A 23,277-nucleotide genomic window follows, 5' to 3' on the forward strand; every position below is an offset into this window, starting at 1 on the left:
TATTATATATAGTGCAATTGTGGTTCATTATCACTGTATTTCCCTTTTTACTGGTTATTGGTCTATTTGTGGAGGATTGTATCTATGTATATATCTACCTAACTGTTGCACTGCTATTTATTTACATTTACTTAGATATTGAGCCCCACTTATCAAGGGCTTTTTTTCCCTTTACTTGTTGTATTTCAATAATCCGACCGACTACAGGTTAATCTATGTCAACCCAATTCAAAACAGGGAACGAGCGATCTAGAGGTGATGAATTATAACAAAAAGGTTCTCAGACTAGTCAAATGCACATTATAATCTCAATTTTGTTTCAACAAAATGCCACTGACATTACATACACATATTGTCAGAAGAAATAAATTCTTACTTTAAACGAACTTGTAAGTTATTGGCAAGCTCCTGTTTGGCAGTGGTACATTTCTGTTTGATATCCAACAGTTTTCTGTGGTTTGTCAACATGATCATTAACTGATTTGCATGGCTCAAACACAAATCAGGCAAGACAGAAGGGTCCTTCAAGTTTTCAGCCCGCTTCTGATTGGCTAAAAATCCCTAAAGAGAACAGAATGAATATGCAGCCTTTAGGTAAATGTCATATTTGAAAACAGATACTGCAAGTTACTGATCTTATCTTGATAATGGTATAGCAATACTACATTACATTATTTCTCAAAAATATAAAAAGTAATGTATCAAACAGTGGTCTTCTTCAGAACACAGAAAATAAACCTGTCAGCATTAATAAAAAACAAGTTAATTCACCAGTAGTAGGCATTAAAGAAATATAAAATGTGAATATAAAAACATGTTATATAGTGTGGTTAAGGGTGTAGAGTTTCCCATGTATAATGAATACCCCATCTTCCTATGTCGGACTAAGATCAATTGGGGCTCTAGAATACAAGGCAGTAATTTCAGTAAACTCACACTACATTTCAGAGATGCACCTGAGCTGCCTATACAGCAATTCACAAGGACCATAAATTCTATTTAGGCACCAGAGAGGCATAATGACAAGGACATACAATTAAAGAGCAGAAATAGTTATTTGTCAGCAACACCCATCACATGCCAGATAAATAGAGAGGTCTCGGGAGCACCGTAACATATTAGAGTGGGTAAATCACATGCTGCCAGACCAGAAACTAGTGGCTGAATGTTCCTAATGTGTGACCGTCAGATGAAAAAAAATACTTTTTTTTTCAAAGCATGTAGTGGTATTCTGACATGCTGACCTCAAAGGAATTTTACTGTTCAAAGACACCCAAAGCCTGTGAAAATATTAATCAGACTTTGTAATGTCTGGACTTCAGGAATGTCAAAACTTTGTAAGTAATGGTAACGGAAGTGGCAGTTTCTAGACCAAGACAGATGAAAATTATAATTAAAGACAGTGAACCAGAAGATATACAGTGCCTGCCTTAGGCCATTTACCTGCTGGTGGTAAAAATCAAGCCTTTATTAGTGGTTTTTAACAGTCATAAAAGCATATAAATGGGTATGGAGATGGAACCTATTGGTCCCAATGACGCCATACCCACGTCCCCTTGCAGTCAGGAACAGTGGTAGCAGAGTCCCTTGCACTCCCTCTGTTCTATACATTCGCCTTCCCACAGGTGAATGAAAGGGGGCCAATGGAGTGCCCTCTTTAGCTACACACTGCATGTCAAATGTGTTCTGAGCTGCACCTGTGCTGCCCACACACTAAATCAAAACTATTTCCTCTACCGCATGTAGCAAGTGTTCCTCTTAGACTGTAAGCTCATTTGGGCAGTGCCATCTTGACCTTTTGCTTCAAGTCATTGTATGTAATTTGTTTGTGTGATTATTCCCTAATAGTATAGAGCTGCATGTCAGAGCATTATAGTTAATAATTTTATCATAATCAGCAAAAGAACCACGAAGGCTATATAGGCACCATAATGACAATGGCATTCCATTAAGGCACAGAAAGGGTTAATTTACAGCAACAGCCATCACATGACAGATCACCCACATAAAAGTGAGGCCTTAGGAGCACCATGACATATTATAGCGGGTAAATCACATGCTGCCCGACCAGAGATTCCTCACTGAATGTTCTCAATGTGCGACAAACAGATTAAGAAAAAATGAAAAAACAAAACAGAAGTTTTATTAGAAGCTTTCAGACAGCACATGACAGATCTGCTGTGTAAGAGGTCTTAGGAACACCATGACATATTGTAGCAATTAACCACCTAAACTTGCTCACTAGTAGGATATGTTGCAACAAGTAACTTAAGAAAAAATACACAGATGTGTATTCATTTCATTAAACGCACCCCTTGTTAAAACCAAACTGAGCCAGTTGGTTTGGAGTGGCAAAAATGCTAATTTGTGTGCATTGAATAAACTATACATCTTTCACAAGAGAAAGGTGTTATTTGATTTAGATTATAGTGGTCATGTAGCGGATTAGCAACAGGGTCAACACACCACTATCTGTAACATGAACCTTGCAGTCAGATTTAACATCAGAATAAACTAGTTTAACATAGTTCACTAGCAAGACAATACAGATGAAATACAGTCCAAGTTCATGACATACCATATTTTACAATGACTGCAAGCTGGCACCTAATGTTTACCATAAAATGTGTTTTGACTTAGCAACAATTTGAATCAAATACACAATCAGTCACACGGCCCTACCAACAATACTTCTATGATGAGTGCATAAAATGTGTATTTATTATAAGATATCTTAGACCAGTGATGGGCAAACTTTTTCAGGAGCGGGCCAAATAAAAAAGAAAAACTTTAGGCGGGCCAATATAATTTATTAAAAAACTCAAATATCGAAATATATAATACAATTTTTTGAATGGGACGGGAGGGTGTTATATAGCAGTGTTACCTCTATAAGTGCAGCGATCGTACAGACACAACTTATTTCAGCTGGTTGTTGCAGATCCGTCTTTCTGGTGAGCCACTAACTGACAACACAGCAACCAATCGAAATCCGCCCTAGTATATGGCCCAGCCCATCTCTTCTCACATGACTTTCAGCCATTAGGGGGCGGGCAGGTGTTTGAGTGATTGACATACGAAGTGTCATTTTAGGAAGGAGGATGAAGTGTAATGTAGGAAATAGCTGGGAAGGCATAAAAATGAAGGTTCTGACACACAGGGTCGCCCTAATAATTTTATGCATATTTTGATGAAATTTTTTAAAATATTGGCGGGCCGATAGAACCTCTAAGTGGGCCGGATCTGGCCCGCGGGCTGTAGTTTGCCCATCACTGTCTTAGACCAATAAAGGCAGTCATCCTAGGCAGAACAAAATACAGAGCTCCATGTAAAGTAAGCTTGGAACATAAGAGTGAACAGATTAACCTAGACTGCAGCTGCCCAATTGGCTTCTCTACATGTCACAGATACACTGCTTCACCTGTGAGACAGGGAACCTTTACAGAGAAAGCCAGCCCATGAGAGAGTGAAGCACAGTATGAAGCTATTAGAACACACTGTTCACCATTTTACAGGTGTGGGTGGGGGACAGAGGATCATCTTTATTTTAGAAATGCACATGTGACCCTTGAAGTATGTCAGTTGCCCATCACTGTTGTAAGTGGTAATAGGTATGACACAGTACTATAGATGTATCTATAAATAGGTACAGAGATTGATGTTAGTATATTAGGAGCGCTTTGCTTCATATCTCCTATTCAGTTGCCATGGTTACTGATTATTTGCTGGTGGTCTAGGGGGAGAACAGGAAGTGGGGCAAGACATCAGCGCCCAGATTGAGCCCCTGCACATGCACCCGATAACCGGAAGTTTGGCTTCGCGAGGTCGCTTCCATCCAGACAGTGAAGAGAAAAGTCGCTGCTATAGGAGCAGTGTGCCTACAATAATATAAGTCCCCCAAAAGCATTTAATAGGTCACCGGATGCTCCCCACTATATTTACATATATATTAGGAGAGTCTTGTGCCACAACTTAAACTGCACGGCTGTGCAGCATATATACCAAACCTGCCTGCATCTGTATATCAGCATAAGGAGTGAGTCACTACAGCATATCTACATACAAGTGTGTGCTGCATATAATATGTTTTGGCTGATTGCGGCAACTGTTGTTACTGCTGAATACTGCTGTACTACAAGCAACTGTGAGTAACTGCATTCATCTGTTGTTATCATCTTTAAATAAAGAGCAACCTGTTTAAGTTACAAAAGCGTTGTGGCTTAACATCCACAGTAACACCGCTGAACACCTTTAGTAACATTAGAAGGTATAACCAACAATTGATTCTGAAGCCTTATTCAGAAATAGCACCTGCTGTGCAAAATTTATTAACTCCAAACTATTTCCAGTTTGCATGTGTGAAAAGAAAGCCTATACGTTTGTGACGGACCCAATTGTTTACATATTTCTAGCATTTACTGTAAAAAATGATATTACTTCATCCTTTAATGGAAAATAATTAAAATACTTTCCACCTGTGATATATCAACTCTAACAAAGCCAAATGATCATATAGCAGTATTTCATTGTGAAGTAATGCCAAGTAGCTACTGCTTACTTTCAGCTTGCCATACACTTAAACATTATTTGCTACTACTTGAGTAAAACAATGACGATCATTTCCAAAGGTCAACATTGTTACATGAACCACACGTACGAACCATCAAACTGCTTCTGGATTAAAAGTTACTGTGACATTTTCTAAGCACATACCATAACTCCTACATCAGTGGTGGCCAATAGACAGCCCAGCGAGACTTTGCCTGCATCTCCTATTCCTGTTTTACACTTAGACAGCAGAGTATAAGTCAGAGAGGTGTCTGCATCACATGTCCTTCTCTGCACACTGCAGGGACGTCAAACAGCCAATCCAATCGGAGGTGGAGGAGGGAGTGCAGCGAATCCTGTACCATGTGCTTTTCCCCTTTCTTCTGCGGGCTCCGGACTAAATGGAAGGTCTAGATTCGAGATGAGGCCTGGGCGGCATCAAGGAAGGTCTGAGTGCCATGTGGGTGGCAAGGGCAGATGTCTGGGGGCAAGTGCAGAAGTCTGCATGGCAAGCTTGGAGTTCTGTATGGCATTAGGGGGAGATTTGGATTTGAGGGCATGTTGGGGGCATTTTATGGCAAGTGGGGATATATGTGCTTGTAGCATTATTTGTGTGGCATTTTGTGGAATTTTGGAGCGAGTCAGAACACGTGGGTGTATTTGGGGAAGACTGATGTGGTGCAGAGTCATTCTGGAGCTGTCGCTAGATTTAATCAGCCTCCGACACATATTCAATAAACAATATCTAAGATATGGTAAATGTAAAATAGAATGTGTCTACACATGTGTTACAATAATAGTGTGTGAAGAAGGCCAGTAGAATTTGAATTTGGAATAAATGACCTGAATGAAAAATAGCTCTACAGAGCCGGACAGTGGGGATAACAGGGAATGCATAAAAGAGGGACATACAAGGTAGGCAAAATAAATGCTTACATGAAAACAAAGAGAGAGCTCATGAGAGCTTACAGTATAATGGGAACATGGCATGGCTGAGCCAAGAGGAGCTGTGAAACTCAGAGATTGGGATAGTTGAGGATGAGTAGCATAAGTGGTTTGTAGGATAATAAACAGAGAAAAGTTTTCAGAAAGTGCTTAAAGATTTGAAGGCTGCAATTAGGTGTATTAGGAAATTCCAGCGGGAGTGAGAGGTGGCTACCAGAGAAAAGGTAAAATACAGATAAGAAGTATATCTAAGAAGGCATGAGGGAGATTAATTCAAGATGGGATTTCAGTTGTATAAAAGGAGCTTTATAGGTCAGGATGATAAATTTCATATGGATTTTGGAGGACACAGTAAACCAGTGTAGGGATTTGCAGAGTGGTGCGGAAGATGTGGAATGGTGAGAGGGGAAGATTCTGCTGCTGCAGTTAAGATAGATTGAAGCACACCAAGGGGTATATTTACTAAACTGCGTGTTTGAAAAAGTGGAGATGTTGCCTATAGCAACCAATCAGATTCTAGCTGCCATTTTGTAGAATGTACTAAATAAGTGATAACTAGAATCTGATTGGTTACTAAAACCAACATCTCCACTTTTTCAAACCTGCAGTTTAGTAAATATCCCCCCAATAGTGAATGTATTATTTATATTTTTTTTCATACCTTAGCAATCAACACCATCAAATTTCACACTCCTACTCCTTTCTCTCATCATTCACCTATGGAGCCCCTGCTGCCTGTTAATGATCACTGTCCCTGAATATGAATCCATCCAGTTGTAGAAATCACCTGTGCTAATTACTGGCTTTAAACCTGTCACTCAAATGTAGGCTTCTGCACTGATCCACAGTCATTTAATATAGCGAAGCTTTACTACTCAGCATGATGGATGGTCTTAGTACAATGTAAACCCTTTAGACCTTTCAGCCATATTATTAGCTTAGCAATGTACAGGTTGTGATATTTATGCTCAACAGTGAAAGTATTTATTACTTAATACACATGCAGCAATGTTTTACAATCCATATATTACTGAACACGGTACATAATTCAGGGCAATTTTTTTAAAAAAGTAGATATATTTACATTGAGCCAAAATATTCAATATGGCTTGAACTTAAAAAGAAAAAAAAAGAAAAATGACATATGACCAGGCAACGGAAAAGACATAGGATCGATTACTGTTAATCTACAATTGGACTGTGATCATCCAAGCAAATACATTCATAGACCACAGGAGCAGGGCTCAAATAAATAAACGGTTAAACATTTAATGTGCGCTACCTCTCCAGTGCCACTAAAGTCAGCTTCTACTAAGACTGTATATATTCTGAGAATGTTAATAGCATCCTTAGGCAAGGCAACTTGTGGTTTATGTTTAGTGGCCCTTTAAACAACTGCTCACACTAAGATACCATTTAATCAATGTAAATAGAAAGAGAACAGAATATTTACATTTATGAGACAGGTTGGTGTGTAAATATTAATGTTATGTTTTTACGTTTTGTTTTTCTTAAGCATAACACAGGAATATTGCTGTAGCATCCTGGAATAATCTTAAAATACCACTGAAAGGTTCAGAGTGAGATGATGTATGAAAAGAGAAATGTGATATACGAGTACACAAGTCACTGAAGTTCTCTTACAATATTTCATATTAGTTCTGCTTAATGAACAGACTTCAGCTCAGCATGCCTCAATCATGACTTTGGTATTACATAAATAGAACATCTCATCTGTAAAGGAGTTAAGAATAAAGAAGAGAGAGCAAAGACTGCATTGGCTTCTCTGCAGGTATTTTCTCATGAATGGAAAGGCTCGAATTTCAACCTTCAGGGGAAACAGCATAAACCAATTATATTAATAAAGCTGCACTCCCAGATAGATATGGGAGCTATTTATGATTACCACTTTTAAATTATATAGAATGGAGATTGCAGCTTCTAGTTCTTCCTCCCAGAAAAAAATGGCTGCACTAAACAGCCCCAGGGCTCCAAAGAATGATGTCATGAGTAGGGTAAAATTTTCATCCTACAAGGGAGTTCTGCTTTAGGTGTGTTGAGTAGTAAAATGCTGGTCCAAAAACCATCTCACTTATTTCTTAAGTAGATTATAAGATATCCAATTTCACAAAATAAAGAACAATATTTATTTTATAATGTGAATATATTAAAGAACTCATAATTTAATTTGAAAATGATTTAATTTGTGCTACTGTATTATTTCAGGTGCATTGCAACTATTATAGAGTTGAAAGAGCAGTCTAGCATTATTATTATGTTGCTGTTGTTTTTTTGTGTAGCTCTTACATGAAAAAATCTAGGCTAACTTTTATGAAATCATGGACTTACATCCATTTTACAATGAATGTTCCTTTAACACACAACATCATCATTGGTACCAGAATTAAACCACCTTTATACATAACAAATGTCTACGAACCCATGTCAACAGTGAGATATTACAGATGATCCACTGCAACATTAAGAGCCAACAAAGGGTCTATATACGAAGGCAAATATGAAAGAAAAAGTAGCATCTTTATACTCATTCCTCCATATCTGCCACCTCTTTAAGGTTTTGCGTAGCAAACCAGCGGAGAAATGCCCGGAGAAGTCAGGTGTAGCTACAGCACACACTTATGGTAATGTGATTTATTATTACCAAACGGCTTATCCACTGTTCCCACACCTTCTCTGTGCGCTAAAATCCTCCTTCATATTAGAGGTAGTGAAGGACAGTTCAGTTTTAGAGCGAAGCTGTCGCAATAGAAAAAACAATTGTTACATACAGCACAATTTGATGTCAGGCATCTCCATACACAACTTGAAGGAAACTCAACAGAAAGAAAGATACATTGAGAAAACAGGTTCTGGGAGTGCAGTAAGGCACCAGTGTTTGACCGGATCCCAGGAGAGTCCTACCGTTTGTTGTGCTCAGGCAGCACATTGAAGGATCAAGCAGAGCTCTGACATTTTCATGTGTTACACAAGGAAATCATTTGTCACTTGTTTTAAACTATGAACGTGGCTTTATCATGAGATAAACTACTGGTACATCTACTCAAAGAAGAGGTAACAGATCTTGCGGGAATGTATAATGAAGGACACTATTGGTGAATATTTGTGCAAACAATATTTGTGGGTGTACTGTTAGTAAGGCAGTAAAGTATGCCTTATTTTTAAAAGGAAAACGACTATGGTAAAAAAAAAAATTCCAATGTCAAGGTGACATTGACTTGAGGGTTGTAGTATTTATTGAGGTTGTCCAACCACATATTAATAAATATATATATATTTATATTTATTGGCGGTATGAAAAATTTAATGGGAATTAAGTGAATGGAATTTCATAGTTTTACGATGATGGCAGTAGAAGTGGCAGTATGGCGTACCACCGTATACATCCCCACTCCAACGTGTGTGTGTGTATATATACATTAAAAAAAAAAAAATTCTTTTATGCATAGGCTGGTTTACAATAGTCACCTGAAAAATATTCAGGTTGCTCTGTAGGTAATACATTTTCAAATTTATTTTGTGCTACTATAAATGTTCACTGTATTTTAACAATGGCATTTGATAAGCTGCTGAAGACAGACTACTGAAAAACATATACAATTTATATATTCAACACCCACACTATAAACAAAAAAAAATCTTTGGGGTGTACAATCCCTTTAAGAATTATTTATAAAATAATGAAGAACAACGGTAAAGCAATTTCTTTAGGGACAATGTAAAAAATGGTTTAGAATAACATGGTGACTATCATTACCAACCAGGATATGTTAAAAATATCACATGACAAATAGAAACCATGTTCCATTACTATATTAAGTACTATGTTCAATCCTATAAAATACCAAAGACAAATTCTGAGAATAGTTTATGTTGCCAACATCTTCATTAGATGATGAATCATTTCAGTACCTTGTGCTATGCTTGCCTGCAATCACTCAAAGATTGTACAGTATTATTATTCCTACTAAATTTTCACCATTTAAGCACGTGTCATACATTGTATCCATGTGGCCTTCTCAGATGGTGTTAGTTTGTTTCATTAAGTGCTGTGTGAGATATTGCGACAAAACTGAAGTGTATGTGCATTTCAAAATTTTTAACAATATTACAATACCTTTTAAACCCTCTTCCTGACATTATACACATAACACAAACTTTTTATTCAATACCTGCTGTCACAAACACGCTTCCAGCTGCCGTGACTTTGGGGTGTTCGCTGTATGAGGTCACACACAATTTCAGCCCGCAGTCTCTCTACACCTATCACACAGGTTATGGACCTACAGAATCGCCCCCAAACACAGTGCTTCTAACACCCCCAGACACTTCAGGTTTGCCACCACCTATTGAGTATGGGCAATAGGTCCCCAATACACTGTCCCACACTGGCACGCAGGCTTCTATCTATTCACAGACTAGCAAGACCCACACCAACACACAAAGGGTTACCTCTTCACACCTCCAGACTGTTACACAAATGTAAATGCAGGCACACACAGCTTGTTAATCAAATGTATCAACAAATCACACACTGGAATTCCAAGGGTTAACATGGTCGAGCTCTCTTCTAACAGGCTAAAGGATTCGTTAAGAGTATCAAGGACGCAATATATTAAATTATAGATTTAATATACACAAGTACAGGACATTCAAATATAAAGAAAAATTATGAATGAACAATTAATAGATTGACATAACAAGCAACACAGTTTAAAATAAAAAGGGTTACATTCAGAATAGCACTTACTTGAGTTGCATAATCTGTGCCATGGGGAATTGGCTAGGAAGATGGACAGCTTATCAATGTAACTTGATTTCCCCAAAAAGTCTGAGCCCTGCCCCTTCCCAACACAGGTTTTTAAGCAAAATGAAATGGGGTGGTCTTCACAGGGGCAGTGTTTAATGCGAATAGGGGGCAGGGATGTCCTCTGGGTGTCACCTAAGGCCTGTTCAAAACTATTCCTAAGTGTTGACCTGTCTTAGCTTTTCACAGATATATTCCAACGACATAACTCCCCCATCAACAAACCGGTCATAATCTCCCGCACATTTAAATACCAAACATGATGGAATTTTGACAATGTGACATACGTTTTCCAAAGATATGTGATTTTAGCTATTCACAGATACCACCCGTACCTGTGATTCACAATCCTGGTCCGATTTCTGATCCTCAGTATGAAGTGGCACCCGGATTCCCCAAAATATGAATTATGAAGGAATTGTCCTTTTGCAGCTCATATTTCTATATACCTGTATAGGCTTTCACATGCTGCCTACAAGGATCTCCAGCTGTGATCGGCCCCACTAAGTCTATTCAAGTGTCCAAAACTCACAGCAAGAGATCTATGAAGCTGCTACAGGTGACATGGTTATCTTCTCACACTGGGATGTGCAAAGCCATCAAATACACTTACATCAGACTCTCTGTCTTCACACTTTAACAGCTCAATTGATCCATGGATTCATTTGAGATAACCTATTTACACTGCAGTTATGATTTATCCCTTATAAATAACTGCAAGCTCTCTATCAGTGTTGCCTTGAATGGGTGGCCTGAACCAGATTTGCCTACCATGTATGGGATGACATTACAGAACTATCTTACTATAAATGCAGAATTGTCCAGTGCAGATGGATTTAGTACACGTTGTTCAGTTTAAATGCTGTGTGAAACAGACAGAGAGCCAAGAACTAAACATCACTGGACCACATGGAAGCTATCAAAGGAAAAGAACTGTGCTTCAGGGTACCTCATAGGTCAATCAAGTTCCCCAATTATGTAAAGTGAGTTGGCATGAAAGGGCTAAAGAACTGTATGGAGTATGAGGTTGTATATCTTTGGACGGAATATATTATAACAGAAAAGAAAACCTTGCAACAAACTGTGTTTATTTAACATGTCAAACAAACAATATATTTTGCATATGGGTTCTTCTTTACTACCTGTTAGAGGTGTTCAAGGTATTACAAGATTAAGGACGTATATTTTGTTAGGCAGAAATACTTGCATGTGTCTGGTGTACATCTGGATAGAGAGGGCTAACTGACATCCCAATCCCACACATTAAATATTACCCAATCTGAGCACTGATCACACATAGCAACGGAAGACATAAGAGTTTGGATACATGGTGCCTTCTTTAGGTCATGTCAATAATAGATACACACATCTGATATATTCGAGTGTACTTATCTGCCGCATCAAAGCACAAAATTTGGAATGTTAAGTACATAACTTAACATGCTTTGTGTATTGTATTTCATGTAATGTCTTTTATTTGACATTGTCTTTATTGGTTTTAAAGAAGAGAAAACAACAACAATAAGGACACTGAACATATAAACAATTCCATAAATTAAGGCATTGCAATATAAATGATATCAGATTAATTCATCAGAATAAAAATTGCTTAGCTATATTAGTCAAAACAGGCATCCTATGTGCATAACAATGAACAATAACAATATTATAATGGCATATATAGGAATCATGAGGAATCATAAAGGAGAAAAAAAATGCTATGGGGTAATAGGGGATAAGGGGATATTAACAGTGGATAGTGAAGAAATGGTAGTTGTTTATTCCAGGGTAGCATCAGGTTATGTTAATAAGGGTGAGACCCCCATTTAAAGGACAAATACATATATAGGTAGGTGGGGAGTAGAGGATCTCCACAACAGGGAAAACAAGCATGAAGTAATGTCTTGACTTCAAAAGGATGGGTAGAAGTAACCGTTTTATGAGAAGATCCTTGTGATTTCCTACCATTGACATGAACAGTAAGTACACACTATAAGTTCCATGGTAATTCAGCATCATATGCGTATAGTGCTATATTAATCAATTTGGTATGTGATAATATGAAATACTGACTTTACAGTCTGTTTTCTTTAATTATTATTGACATTGATTTTTAAGGTCCCACAGTACTCTACACATCTGAGGACATTTTTATTTTGCCACATACTAGCGCTATATTCTACTGGACAGAATGAAACACTTTGTACCACAGTAATATCACTATTCTCTTATAGGCTATATTCGGATATCAGTTCAGTTAACAAAATGATTGTCTAAAGCAGTGATGGGTAAACTTTTTCAGGAGCGGGTCAAATAAAAAAGAAAAACTTTAGGCGGGCCAATATAATTTATTAAAAAACTCAAATATCGAAATATATAATACAAATTTTTTGAATGGGACGGGAGGGTGTTATATAGCAGTGTTACATCTATAAGTGCAGCGATCGTACAGACACAGCACTTATTTCAGCTGGTTGTTGCAGATCCGTATTTCTGGTGAGACACTAACTGACAACACAGCAACCAATCGAAATCCACCTTAGTATATGGCCCAGCCCATCTCTTCTCACATGACTTTCAGCCATTAGGGGGCGGGCAGGTGTTTGAGTGATTGACATAGAAGTGTCATTTTAGGAAGGAGGATGAAGTGTAATGGAGGAAATAGCTGGGAAGGCATAAAAATGAAGGTTCTGACACACAGGGTCGGCCCTAATAATTTTATGCATATTTTAATGAAATTTTTTAAAGTATTGGCGGGCCAGATAGAGCCTCTAAGTGGGCCGGATGTGGCCCGCGGGCCATGGTTTGCCTATCACTGGTCTAAAGCATACGTTTGTGGCAGGTTGAGAATGCACCAGTTATTCCAAGTGAAGCCATATTAAAACCCTGTGTAATTACTGATCATGGTATCTAATGCGATGGAAACAGCACATCTATGAGCGGGAAGCATGGCTCACAGCTTGTATACATGTTTAAAGTGATTGTGTTGCCTTATCAATCTGTATATAGCCATTACAAGGGAAACGTGAAAAGATAATTAATTTTTTGCATTTCTTAGTGGATTTTAAATCAGCAACTATTTGGTCTTGTTCTTAACCGCCATGGACTATTGACTGTTTTGTTAAGTTCAAACTACATTTCAAGATTGAGATCAGTATAGAAAAAAATGCATGCATCCCACTAACCATTGTGCACATCTTTCTGAATAAAATACACAGAAGTAGAGTTAAGCCTGTTATGCACACTTACCTGAGCAAGTTCTTTTTGTTCATTAACTAACCTACTGCAGCTAGCAATCATTTGATCCAGTGCATAAAGCCTATCTTCAAGCCCCTTGATGGCTTTCATATTTTGATTATCCAATTTGGCAACATTTTGACGGCATTCGGCCAAAAATGGCTGAATTATTCGCGGATCCAGCTGCAATATTCAATACAGAAATTTTTAATGAAAACAAAGCATGATAAAAAGAGTTAGACAATTCATATTTGCCACATGTAAAAATACTTTATAAGCAACATAATAGGGGGGTAATCAATTGTTAGCGAGATCCCCGGAAAAACGAGCGCTCAAAATATATTAGCCTTAATACGGTAAAATGCGCGTAAATACCGTTAATACGGTAGTTTACTCGCTGAATTTCATCTCGCAGCTCAGGGAGCTGCGAGATGAAATTCAGTGAGTAATTACCGTATTAACGCTAATATTTTTAGAGCGCTCGTTTTCCGGGGATCTCGCTGACAATTGAATACCCCCCAAAATGTGTTGTCTGATTGATGCTATACATGACAAGGAAATATTTAAGGATGTGTTTGTGTCATATCATTATAATGCAAAACAGCACTCAATCATTTATGCTATTTGTAAAGTTTGTAAATCCTCCCCTAATTTATTTATTATTTTAAAATTAATTAAATTAATTAAAGTAGTATATAATGTTGAGATAAACATTATTTTGTTTGTCCATTTACTTAAATTAAAAAATCATTAAGGTTAGAGTACTAAAACATTTTACATTCAGCATTTTGACCACAGCAACCCAGAGTTCATCAGTTGCTTATGGCGGTACATAGCAACTTAAGCAATGCTGGGCTCTTCTCACTGTTACACCCTATGAATGCAGTAAGTCTGATGGAATTCCTGGTCACGTTAGACACACACACTAAAAGAAATTGAATCACCCAAACACTCCTCTAGGCATTCTAGCTATCCTGCTTGATGAAAATACTTGTATCCACTACACGTTAATTTAGCGGCTCTATGTAAGAAAATAAAATTTTAAGAAAATAAAAGCAATAAAAAATGGTATTCAGTTCACAATGGTGGTAATTTTAGATGTTATTAAATGAGGACTTTTAAAATAATAACTTTTAATCAACATACAACTCTTTATACTATGGGCTAGAACACCATGGGAAACACAATTGCATTTTGCCTGGGGTGCATGTTGAAAGTACGCCTGTCGATTATAAAGACCATTGACCTCTTTGATCAGGGCAGCACGGTGGCTAAGTGGTTAGCACTTCTGCCTCACAGCACTGGGATCATGAGTTCAATTCCCGACCAAGGCCTTATCTGTGTGGAGCTTGTATGTTCTCCTCGTGTTTGCGTGGGTTTCCTCCGGGTGCTCCGGTTTCCTCCCACATTCCAAAAACATACTGGTAGGTTAATTGACTGCTATCAAAATTGACCCTAGTCACTGTGTGTGTATGTGTTTGTTAGGGAATTTAGACTGTAAGCTCCAATGGGGCAGGGACTGATGTGAATGAGTTCTCTGTACAGCGCTGCGGAATCAGTGGCGCTATATAAATAAATGGTGATGATGATGATCTTCTGTACTTAACACTGTAATTGAACTATGGACACACAAATATGCTGTTTTCCAAGTTTGTTCTATTTTTAAAGCTGCACTACCATCTAGTGCCCTAAGACCCTTGCTTGTGTGACTCGACACACTATGAACTAATTTACATTAATCATCAATGTTGAATAATGATGAACTTATGCATGAAACGATTTTTTCTCTTCTAATTTACTGATTTATGAACAGAATAATTGTCACTCACAAATTGTAATGGGCATTTAAACAAATAAATTGCTGCAACAAGCCATGGGAAGTAACTATGAACAGTAATTGTCATTGGCCCAGCCACTTTTAGAATATATAATCTCTGGCGGGTGACATGGAAGGAAACATTATTGGAAATCTAGAATTCTGCAATCCCAGCAATTATTGTAATAGATTATCATTAAGATAGTGACTATTATTTGTAATACCCTAAAATGAGGTGGGAACAGACAACCAAAGAAACAGAACATGTAAAAACATTAGTGGCAGCTGATGGGGAGGTGAAGTATAAAGATTCAAGAGAATAGCTGCAAAATAGTAAGGTCAGTGTAAAGCTGGGTACATATCTCATAGATTGTAAGCTTGCGAGCAGGGCCTTCTCACCTCTTTGTCTGTTTTACCCAGTTTGTTTATTAGTTTACTGTGTTTGTCCCCAATTGTAAAGCGCTACGGAATATGTTGGCGCTATATAAATAAATGATGATATCTATGCAATTATCACGCAGATCACTCTAGCAGTTGTTTGGATATTGCACGAGTGTGTACGCTCCCACGATCATGTGTTATCCTTACAAAACTTATATATTTATTTAGTTTGTTTTCTTAAACTTTCTAAAGATTGCAATCAACAATGGATCAATGTTGCGCAATTGTGTACGTACTCACGACCAGCAGCGTAGGCAGATATCTATAGAGTGTGTACAGAGTCACAATCTTTTTAGCAGATGATTATGAGAGATGAAGATCACAGATCTTCATAGACTGAATGTGTCACCTGATTGGAAAGGTATTGTGACCATCCAAGTGCCCCATTCAGTGTATATTTCTCTGTCATACAATGTACAAAATCCTTGACATCTCCAGAGCAGAGATAGGGGGTCAATGGGGCAGCAAACATGGATGAGGTGAGGCTAAATTTCAGACATATATCAGTTAAATGTGTAATGAACTGATATCAAGAGTCAAAAATTGAAAATATCTTTAAATCTATACTGTACAATTCTGCTTTACAATTTAACATTAGTACTATATCTACTAATGAGTATTCCCAAAGAACTTATTTGAATTTTACCAAGCGTTAGCTACAGCCATCACTAAAAATGATGCAAACTGAAGCGAACACTTGTCAGAAAGTGTCTGTGTATATGCCCATTTACATTATTATTTGGAGTATCAGTGTCAAAGCACGTTTCACAGGCTCGTTTGTATGAAGCATTAGTGTTAAAATATCACTTAAAGTTATAAACATATGATGACATTAAATATAAAGACAAAGAAACTAGTTACAATTAATAATACAGACACATAAATAAAATCATGTCTCCTTGATGACACTTTTTAAGCCAAAAGAGATCTAACTGTTACGGGAAAAATATTGCTTGGCTCCAATAACAACATCAAAAGATATGGTTTAGCGCAAAAGCAAAAATAAAAATTTACACGTAGCTTGTTTTTTTACATTTACACATTTTCTCAATCTAGCTTTGAACTATCTAAACCATGACAAAATAAACTGAGTACACCCAATACCCTTCATTTGTTTTGGTTGTTCTGGTGGAGTTATGCATTAGATATAGAGAGAAATACACAATTAAACCTCTTGTGAAGAAGCTGCTTTTAAAATAGACTTAGAAATACTTACTGCAATATCATTTTTTCTTTAAGTGAACGAGAATAATCCATTTAATCATCCTTCTGTGACCTTACATGGTGTAACCAACACAAACAAAGAGGATTCTACTAAACTGGTCTGTACTCCGTTATATTATGCAATACCAGTGTTATTTATGTATGATTTTTTTTCATACTTTCATGTTGTGCCAATAGTTAAGCACATTAGTGAGTCAGGTCCAGATGGAACAAAATAACTTGCACAATGATTTGCATTTTGACTGCCAATCAGGAAACCAACATTAATAAATGTATAACAAATACAGCAGCCTTTATTACAAAAAGTAAACAAAATAAATAATAAAAAACAAATACCGGTAATAATAAAAAAATGAAAAAAACAAAATCGGTATCTTGCCGTATGTTCACAAACCAATGAATGCTAAATTTTCATTTAATAAAGCTAGGTAACATTTAGTTTAAAGTATTTTATAATTAGAATTGTTAATTTCATACACTGTATAAAGCACACACAATTTGCCTGGGATTACAAAGTGACTTGTCTAAGGAGTTGACGATTCAAACCAGGATCCCCCACAAGTCTCGAATTTATTGTGATTGACCTACCTCCTTCTACATATTACTAGGTCAGTTAACTGGCTGCACAAACAAAAACAAAACAAAATGGCATACAAGTTGAAAAATGTTTGGCTGCCTGAATTATGCAGTTAAATAAGGTCTACTATACTTCATTATGAGGTATACTGTTCGTAGATGTAATATTTTCTTAATATTTAATAAGTGTAATCACTTATAGCAGTAATGCATATTTCTTTAACAGTAATGCAGTTCCTGTCCATTAATAAGTTCCCTTACAGATATTTGATGTATTCATTCCAAAAAGACAAAAGAAGTTTAATTAAATTTTTTTATGCTGCTCATCTTGAATAATACAACTTTGACGCTTCACCACCATGGCAGAATTATCCTTTCAATGCTGAACGAAGGGAAGTCAGTGACACATGAGCCAATAATATCTTTTGAAAACATCTAAAACAGTTTTTCTTTTTAAACAGATTAAAACACAATTATTAGAAATATTGATATATAATAAAATCCAATTAATGTAATGCTCTGTGATCTTGTGGCACAGAGATGGTTAGTATACAATCAGTTTGCAAATAAAGTTAAGAACATTTCACATCTGTTTAACAATTCACGTTTTTGTTTAGGGTCCTAAAATCGCAAATGAGCAATGTAAAAATAGTAATGATATCAGGTAAGTCTTATGGAAAAATAATATCATATGTAAAAGTACGTATCTTTAAGGAACATATAATCTCATTTAATTAGAAACTGCCCATAAAACAAAGATCGCTTTAGATCAGCGATGGGCTTTGGCCCTCAGCCTCTTCCTGATTTGCGGTCATGCTTTTGTTATAGCTTGTAACACTTATCTTACATTAAAAAGCCTGCCTATATGTTATTAAGTGTGCTATGTTTTTTCTTTGATTAAATGTATTGTTTAAACTTATTATTGAGGTTACAGATAATGTTCCGCCCTTTTGAATATTAGAGAGCCACCCAAGCAGCCCTGGATTTTTTAAGTGTAGAAGAGTTATCTGGGGACAGTCACCTTAACTAACACTCTGCTCCTAACAATAAGCATGCATTATATTTTAATGCCCCAGGTGGGCTATTGAATATTTATTGACTTGGTGTTGAAGGAAGGGCTCTTTAAACCAGTGAATGCTTTCTTGCTTTTCAGATAGCCATTAAAACATATCACTTTTCCGTGCCATTTGTTGTTTTTACCACACAAGGGCAGTTATTAGGTCATATTTTACTGGCTAACATAGTTCAACAAGTCTTTACTTACAGAGAGCATTGGTACAATGATATAGATGAGACATTATTTGTAAAGGCTCATGTGTGGGAAGTAAGAAAAGAAAAGTTTTGATGTTAAAGTCATGAACAGAATTAAAGACTAAAACAACCCCAAATTTGGGGTGGAAGTAGGTTCACAGAACAAGCAACTTGGAGCGGGAGAGAGTATCTTCTGCTCAGACCATAAGATGTATCAGAGGACCTGTCAAATCACCAGATTCATCATCATCATTTATTTATATAGCGCCAGCAAATTCCTTAGTGCTTTACACTTCCCCAAGCAACATCAAGTAAACCTTTGCATTTTATGTTAGGTCATCTAATTTCACCAAAAATTAAAAGATACGCAAAATAGTTATTGACAAATACATATTGATGAGGTATAGGATGGTTAGAAAGTAAGAAATAATCTTGTGAACCTTGGTGCACTTAAAAGTATCTGAAGGTGATACTAGCTACAAGCAAAACTAAAATGTCAGTTTTGGGTGGAATTAGGGGACCTGGGAAGTAAAAAGGGAGGGGCTTCGACAACCACAAAGAAGGCTCGCTACAGCAGGATGGGCAAATTTTTGCTCAGACCTTTAGATATCAATGAATCTGCCAGATCCACCGAACACTGGTAAGTACACTTTGTATTTTTTTTTAGTTAGGCTGGGAAAAGCCTTTAAGTCCATTGCCTTTGATCATTCACATTTCTAAGTAAGGCTTCTAAACTCAAGATGTTCTTACTTTATACATATCAACATGCAAAGAAATTTGAGACACGCAAAACCCAGACCTAGTCATTTCTAAAACAGAATTTGCATTTTTGAGATTTTGAGATTGAGGATTTGCAGTAGGAAAATCATGCAAGAATTGTATTTCTGAATAAGGTTTGTGTGTCAGAAAGAGATGAATGCACTAAGCAATGGTTCATTGTAATACATCAAACTTAGTCACAAGGATCACACTTAACGGGTGATTTAAGTCAGTTATGAACGTTTAAGATACAGGAAGATTACGCCTAAACATACAAAACGAACTGAATAAAAGTATGATCCCAGTAAAATAATGGATTCATATTCCCAGCTGATGGCAGATTGAGTTGCATTGTGCACACAGTAGTCTGCTGTATTTCCCCCAATAATAAATCACTGTACAAACAAACCAACCTACAAAATATCCATTCAATTTAATGTTAGCTGGCCAACCACAGGTACTCATAAGATGATACACTTAAGAAGCAATGGAAGTTCTTATTTTAGAACATATGACAGCAAGAGTACAAAATTAGTTTTCATCAAATCAGCTTCAGAGACTTGAATTAAAAAAGAGCAGTTTATGAATAGCATTCATTTAAAACTCCTTCACATTTACCAACTCAAGAAGTAAAGCAAAATCTTAAATATGTAACAAAAGTAACCTTATCTGAGTAACCACATCATGAAATGTCAGGGTCACAGTACCGGGCTGAACACATTTTTCAAAATATATTTTACAACAACTAGGCGAAAGGGTGAAACCTCTGTCAAGAAGTTTACTTAGTGTTCAATAAACTAAATATATGATTAAAAGTTTTCTAAATAGGGGGGTTTAATTGGAAGGAGGCATATTCTGATTACATGTTGAGAACGCCACCCAAAATGTTTATGGGATAAAATAAAAAATAATTTATTTAGCTTTCACACTCCAATTGCCGAATCCACTGAAATCTCCAGTCACAGTAAAATTCAAAGCCAAGTGGGAGTAGATATCCCTCCCCCATGAACCTTACATTTAGGTAGCACAATATGTAACTTTTAAAGTGAATAATGCCCCAGCAGATATTGCAAATGGAGCATGGAAGTTTTCCTTTAAATCTCATCTGACTACAGATTTTGTTTTAGATGGAGATATCCTTACAATATTCACATGCACCATAGCAAGCTATGCAGTTATAATGGGAGTAGACAAGATTACTGTCTGTAGCTATAAAGGTGGAGTTAATAAATTAATTTAATATAGACCCATTACCCATTATATTTTATGTGGCTGTTTCTATAATATATACAATGTTCCTCATTTAGCTTAAAACACAGGACAAAAATAATGTTCTAGCAAGGATTGCATGATAAAGAGGACATATAATAGACTGATAACTTTTATGCATTTTGTGTATAGAATATACATGTTTGTGAGGGTGGTGTTATAAATGCATAGTAAAAGAAATACTGTAATACTAATTTGTCCATTGAATGTGATAACAGGTGTGTAAACAAAGTAAAGCGCTTGTAAAGAACATTTCTGCTACATGCTCTTTCGTATAGCTGTTTACTGAAGAATGTCATGACGATTTTAATGTGCTCATTGACTATAGTTGGCTCTAGCTCTCCTTATGTCAAACCAGCTCTAACATTGACCTTCAGAGGAAAAGATAAATAAAATAAGTACATACACCACATAGCTCCCAATGGTCCAGATTTTGGAGGGACATCCTGATTTGTAGACTGCAAAAGGGGTGGGGCTTAGCAGGAAAGTGGTTGGGTTTTAACAAAATTTGCCCATATGTGGGTGGAGTTCAGTCGGAATGGGGCAGGCTTATTCTAACGTGGCCTTATCTGTGTGGAGTTTGTATGTTCTCCATATGTTTGCGTGGGTTTCCTCCGGGTGATCCGGTTTCCTCCCACACTCCAAAAATATACTGGTAGGTTACTTGGCTGTTATTAAAATTGCCCTTAGTCTCTCTCAGTCTGTCTGTCTGTGTGTATGTTAGGGGATTTAGATTGCAAGCTCCAATGGGGCAGGGACTGGTGTGAATGAGTTCTCTGTGCAGCGCTGCAGAATTAGTGGCGCTATATAAATAGATGATGATGATGTCCCACTTTCGGGAATTCTAAATGTTGGGAGGTATGACACCATAATGACAGTCCTGGAAAAGACTTTGCAGACTCTCTTCCATTACTTTGAACACTTGTTTGATTGTATTTTGAAAATGATTCTGATACAGTACTTAGTTGAAGACCAATCTACTGGTACTGGGAATACCAATATTGCTTAGACAGAAAATGAGCTTAAGATCTGGACAGAAAGCTATTATCAATGACATACTCATAATTGATAGCAGTGTACCAAAGGGTTTCACCGATAATGATCTGGTTTCTTAATGTCTTAAAACAGGGGAATATAATACAGTGTCTGCATTTGTAAATGAAACACATCATGTAGAGCTATAGGGGAATATACAATAATTGAAAAGGGGATTGGACAGGTTTGCAACTTCAGAAGCCAAGTAGTAGTTGAGATTAGATGTACATCTGTATTGACTCCTTGAAAGAACCTGCTAGAGTTGACCAATTGGCTCCTAAATTCTACATTATTTTCTCCACCCGCGTGTTAAATGTTAATTTGCATGAACCATTGAGGAAGGGATTTGGGAGTACTGAAAGTTAATATAATTAGGAGTAAAATCAATATCAATTTAGAGCTGATGGAGTCACAGAAGTCTTAATCTTCATTAAAAGTTTTATTGACTCATGGTAGGAGAATGTAACTTGGCTTTCTTTATCGCTAGACACTGTGCACATGTGCCCTATAGAGAAACAGGTGACAGAAATTGCTCTACCGACCTGTTTCTGCTCTAGTAACCATCCCAGAAGGGCCTGTGAGCATGGTCATCATATTACACCATAGAGACCAATGATCTCTATGTGAGCTCCAGTCTCTTGTAAATTCTTCTGTCAAAAAACTAAATGAAGGAGAGACGTAAATAAAAACAGCCATGTTCATATACCCTTAATCTTCTTGTAGATTATTCTATGCAAGACTCCTATTTATTGTAGAAGTGCCATGAGTCCTTAGGTGTTGATGTTTTGTGCATATGTAATAGTCAACGAATATACAAAGAATGTCAAGTTGAAGTATTTGTTTGAAAAACAGAAGAAGGGAAATCATTTCAAGACTTCAATTTTGATCAATTCTTAAGTTTAATTTTGTCACAAGAACAAAAATAGTAATGACATTTACACTTACATCTTGTGGTTCATTACAATATCTATCCCACACAATGTTTCCTAGTGTATTGATAGGCTGCATTCTCACAACAAATCCGACGTCTCATTCCATGTCAAATCATCACAGCCTCCAACCCGACCATCTCAGATTTGCGTGAGATTTGGTAGATTGGTAGACAACATATAGTAACTTTCATATGTAAACTTTTAGCCCTCAGTGACACACGGTGTTCATGCAACAGGGTGGCACACATGACAAAAAACTCTATTGTTTGTAGGTGACTTGGGCAATGTATGTTCTCCCCTAGTGTTAGCACTTTTACATTGTCATGTATGAATGTTACAATCATTTCATAGTCCGTTTACCAGGTATTGGTACTTGTCCCTCACTTGTTGATGATGGATAAGGAGAGGTTTAAGAATCA

At 36.8% G+C, this 23,277-nt stretch overlaps 1 protein-coding gene across 1 annotated transcript in view; it reads right to left on the bottom strand.

Moving 5' to 3' along the window:
* Positions 1 to 23,277, bottom strand: part of RB1CC1 (RB1 inducible coiled-coil 1) — a 98,817-nt gene that overhangs the window by 51,506 nt on the left and 24,034 nt on the right. The window contains exons 7-8 of the mRNA XM_075213511.1: positions 13,568 to 13,738; positions 377 to 561 (exon numbers count right to left, since the gene is read on the bottom strand). Of these exons, the coding sequence (XP_075069612.1) occupies positions 377 to 561; positions 13,568 to 13,738 (356 nt within the window). The remainder of the gene's footprint in view (positions 1 to 376; positions 562 to 13,567; positions 13,739 to 23,277) is intronic.

This window comes from Mixophyes fleayi, chromosome 5, assembly GCF_038048845.1.
Source record: "Mixophyes fleayi isolate aMixFle1 chromosome 5, aMixFle1.hap1, whole genome shotgun sequence".
NCBI lineage: Eukaryota > Metazoa > Chordata > Amphibia > Anura > Limnodynastidae > Mixophyes > Mixophyes fleayi.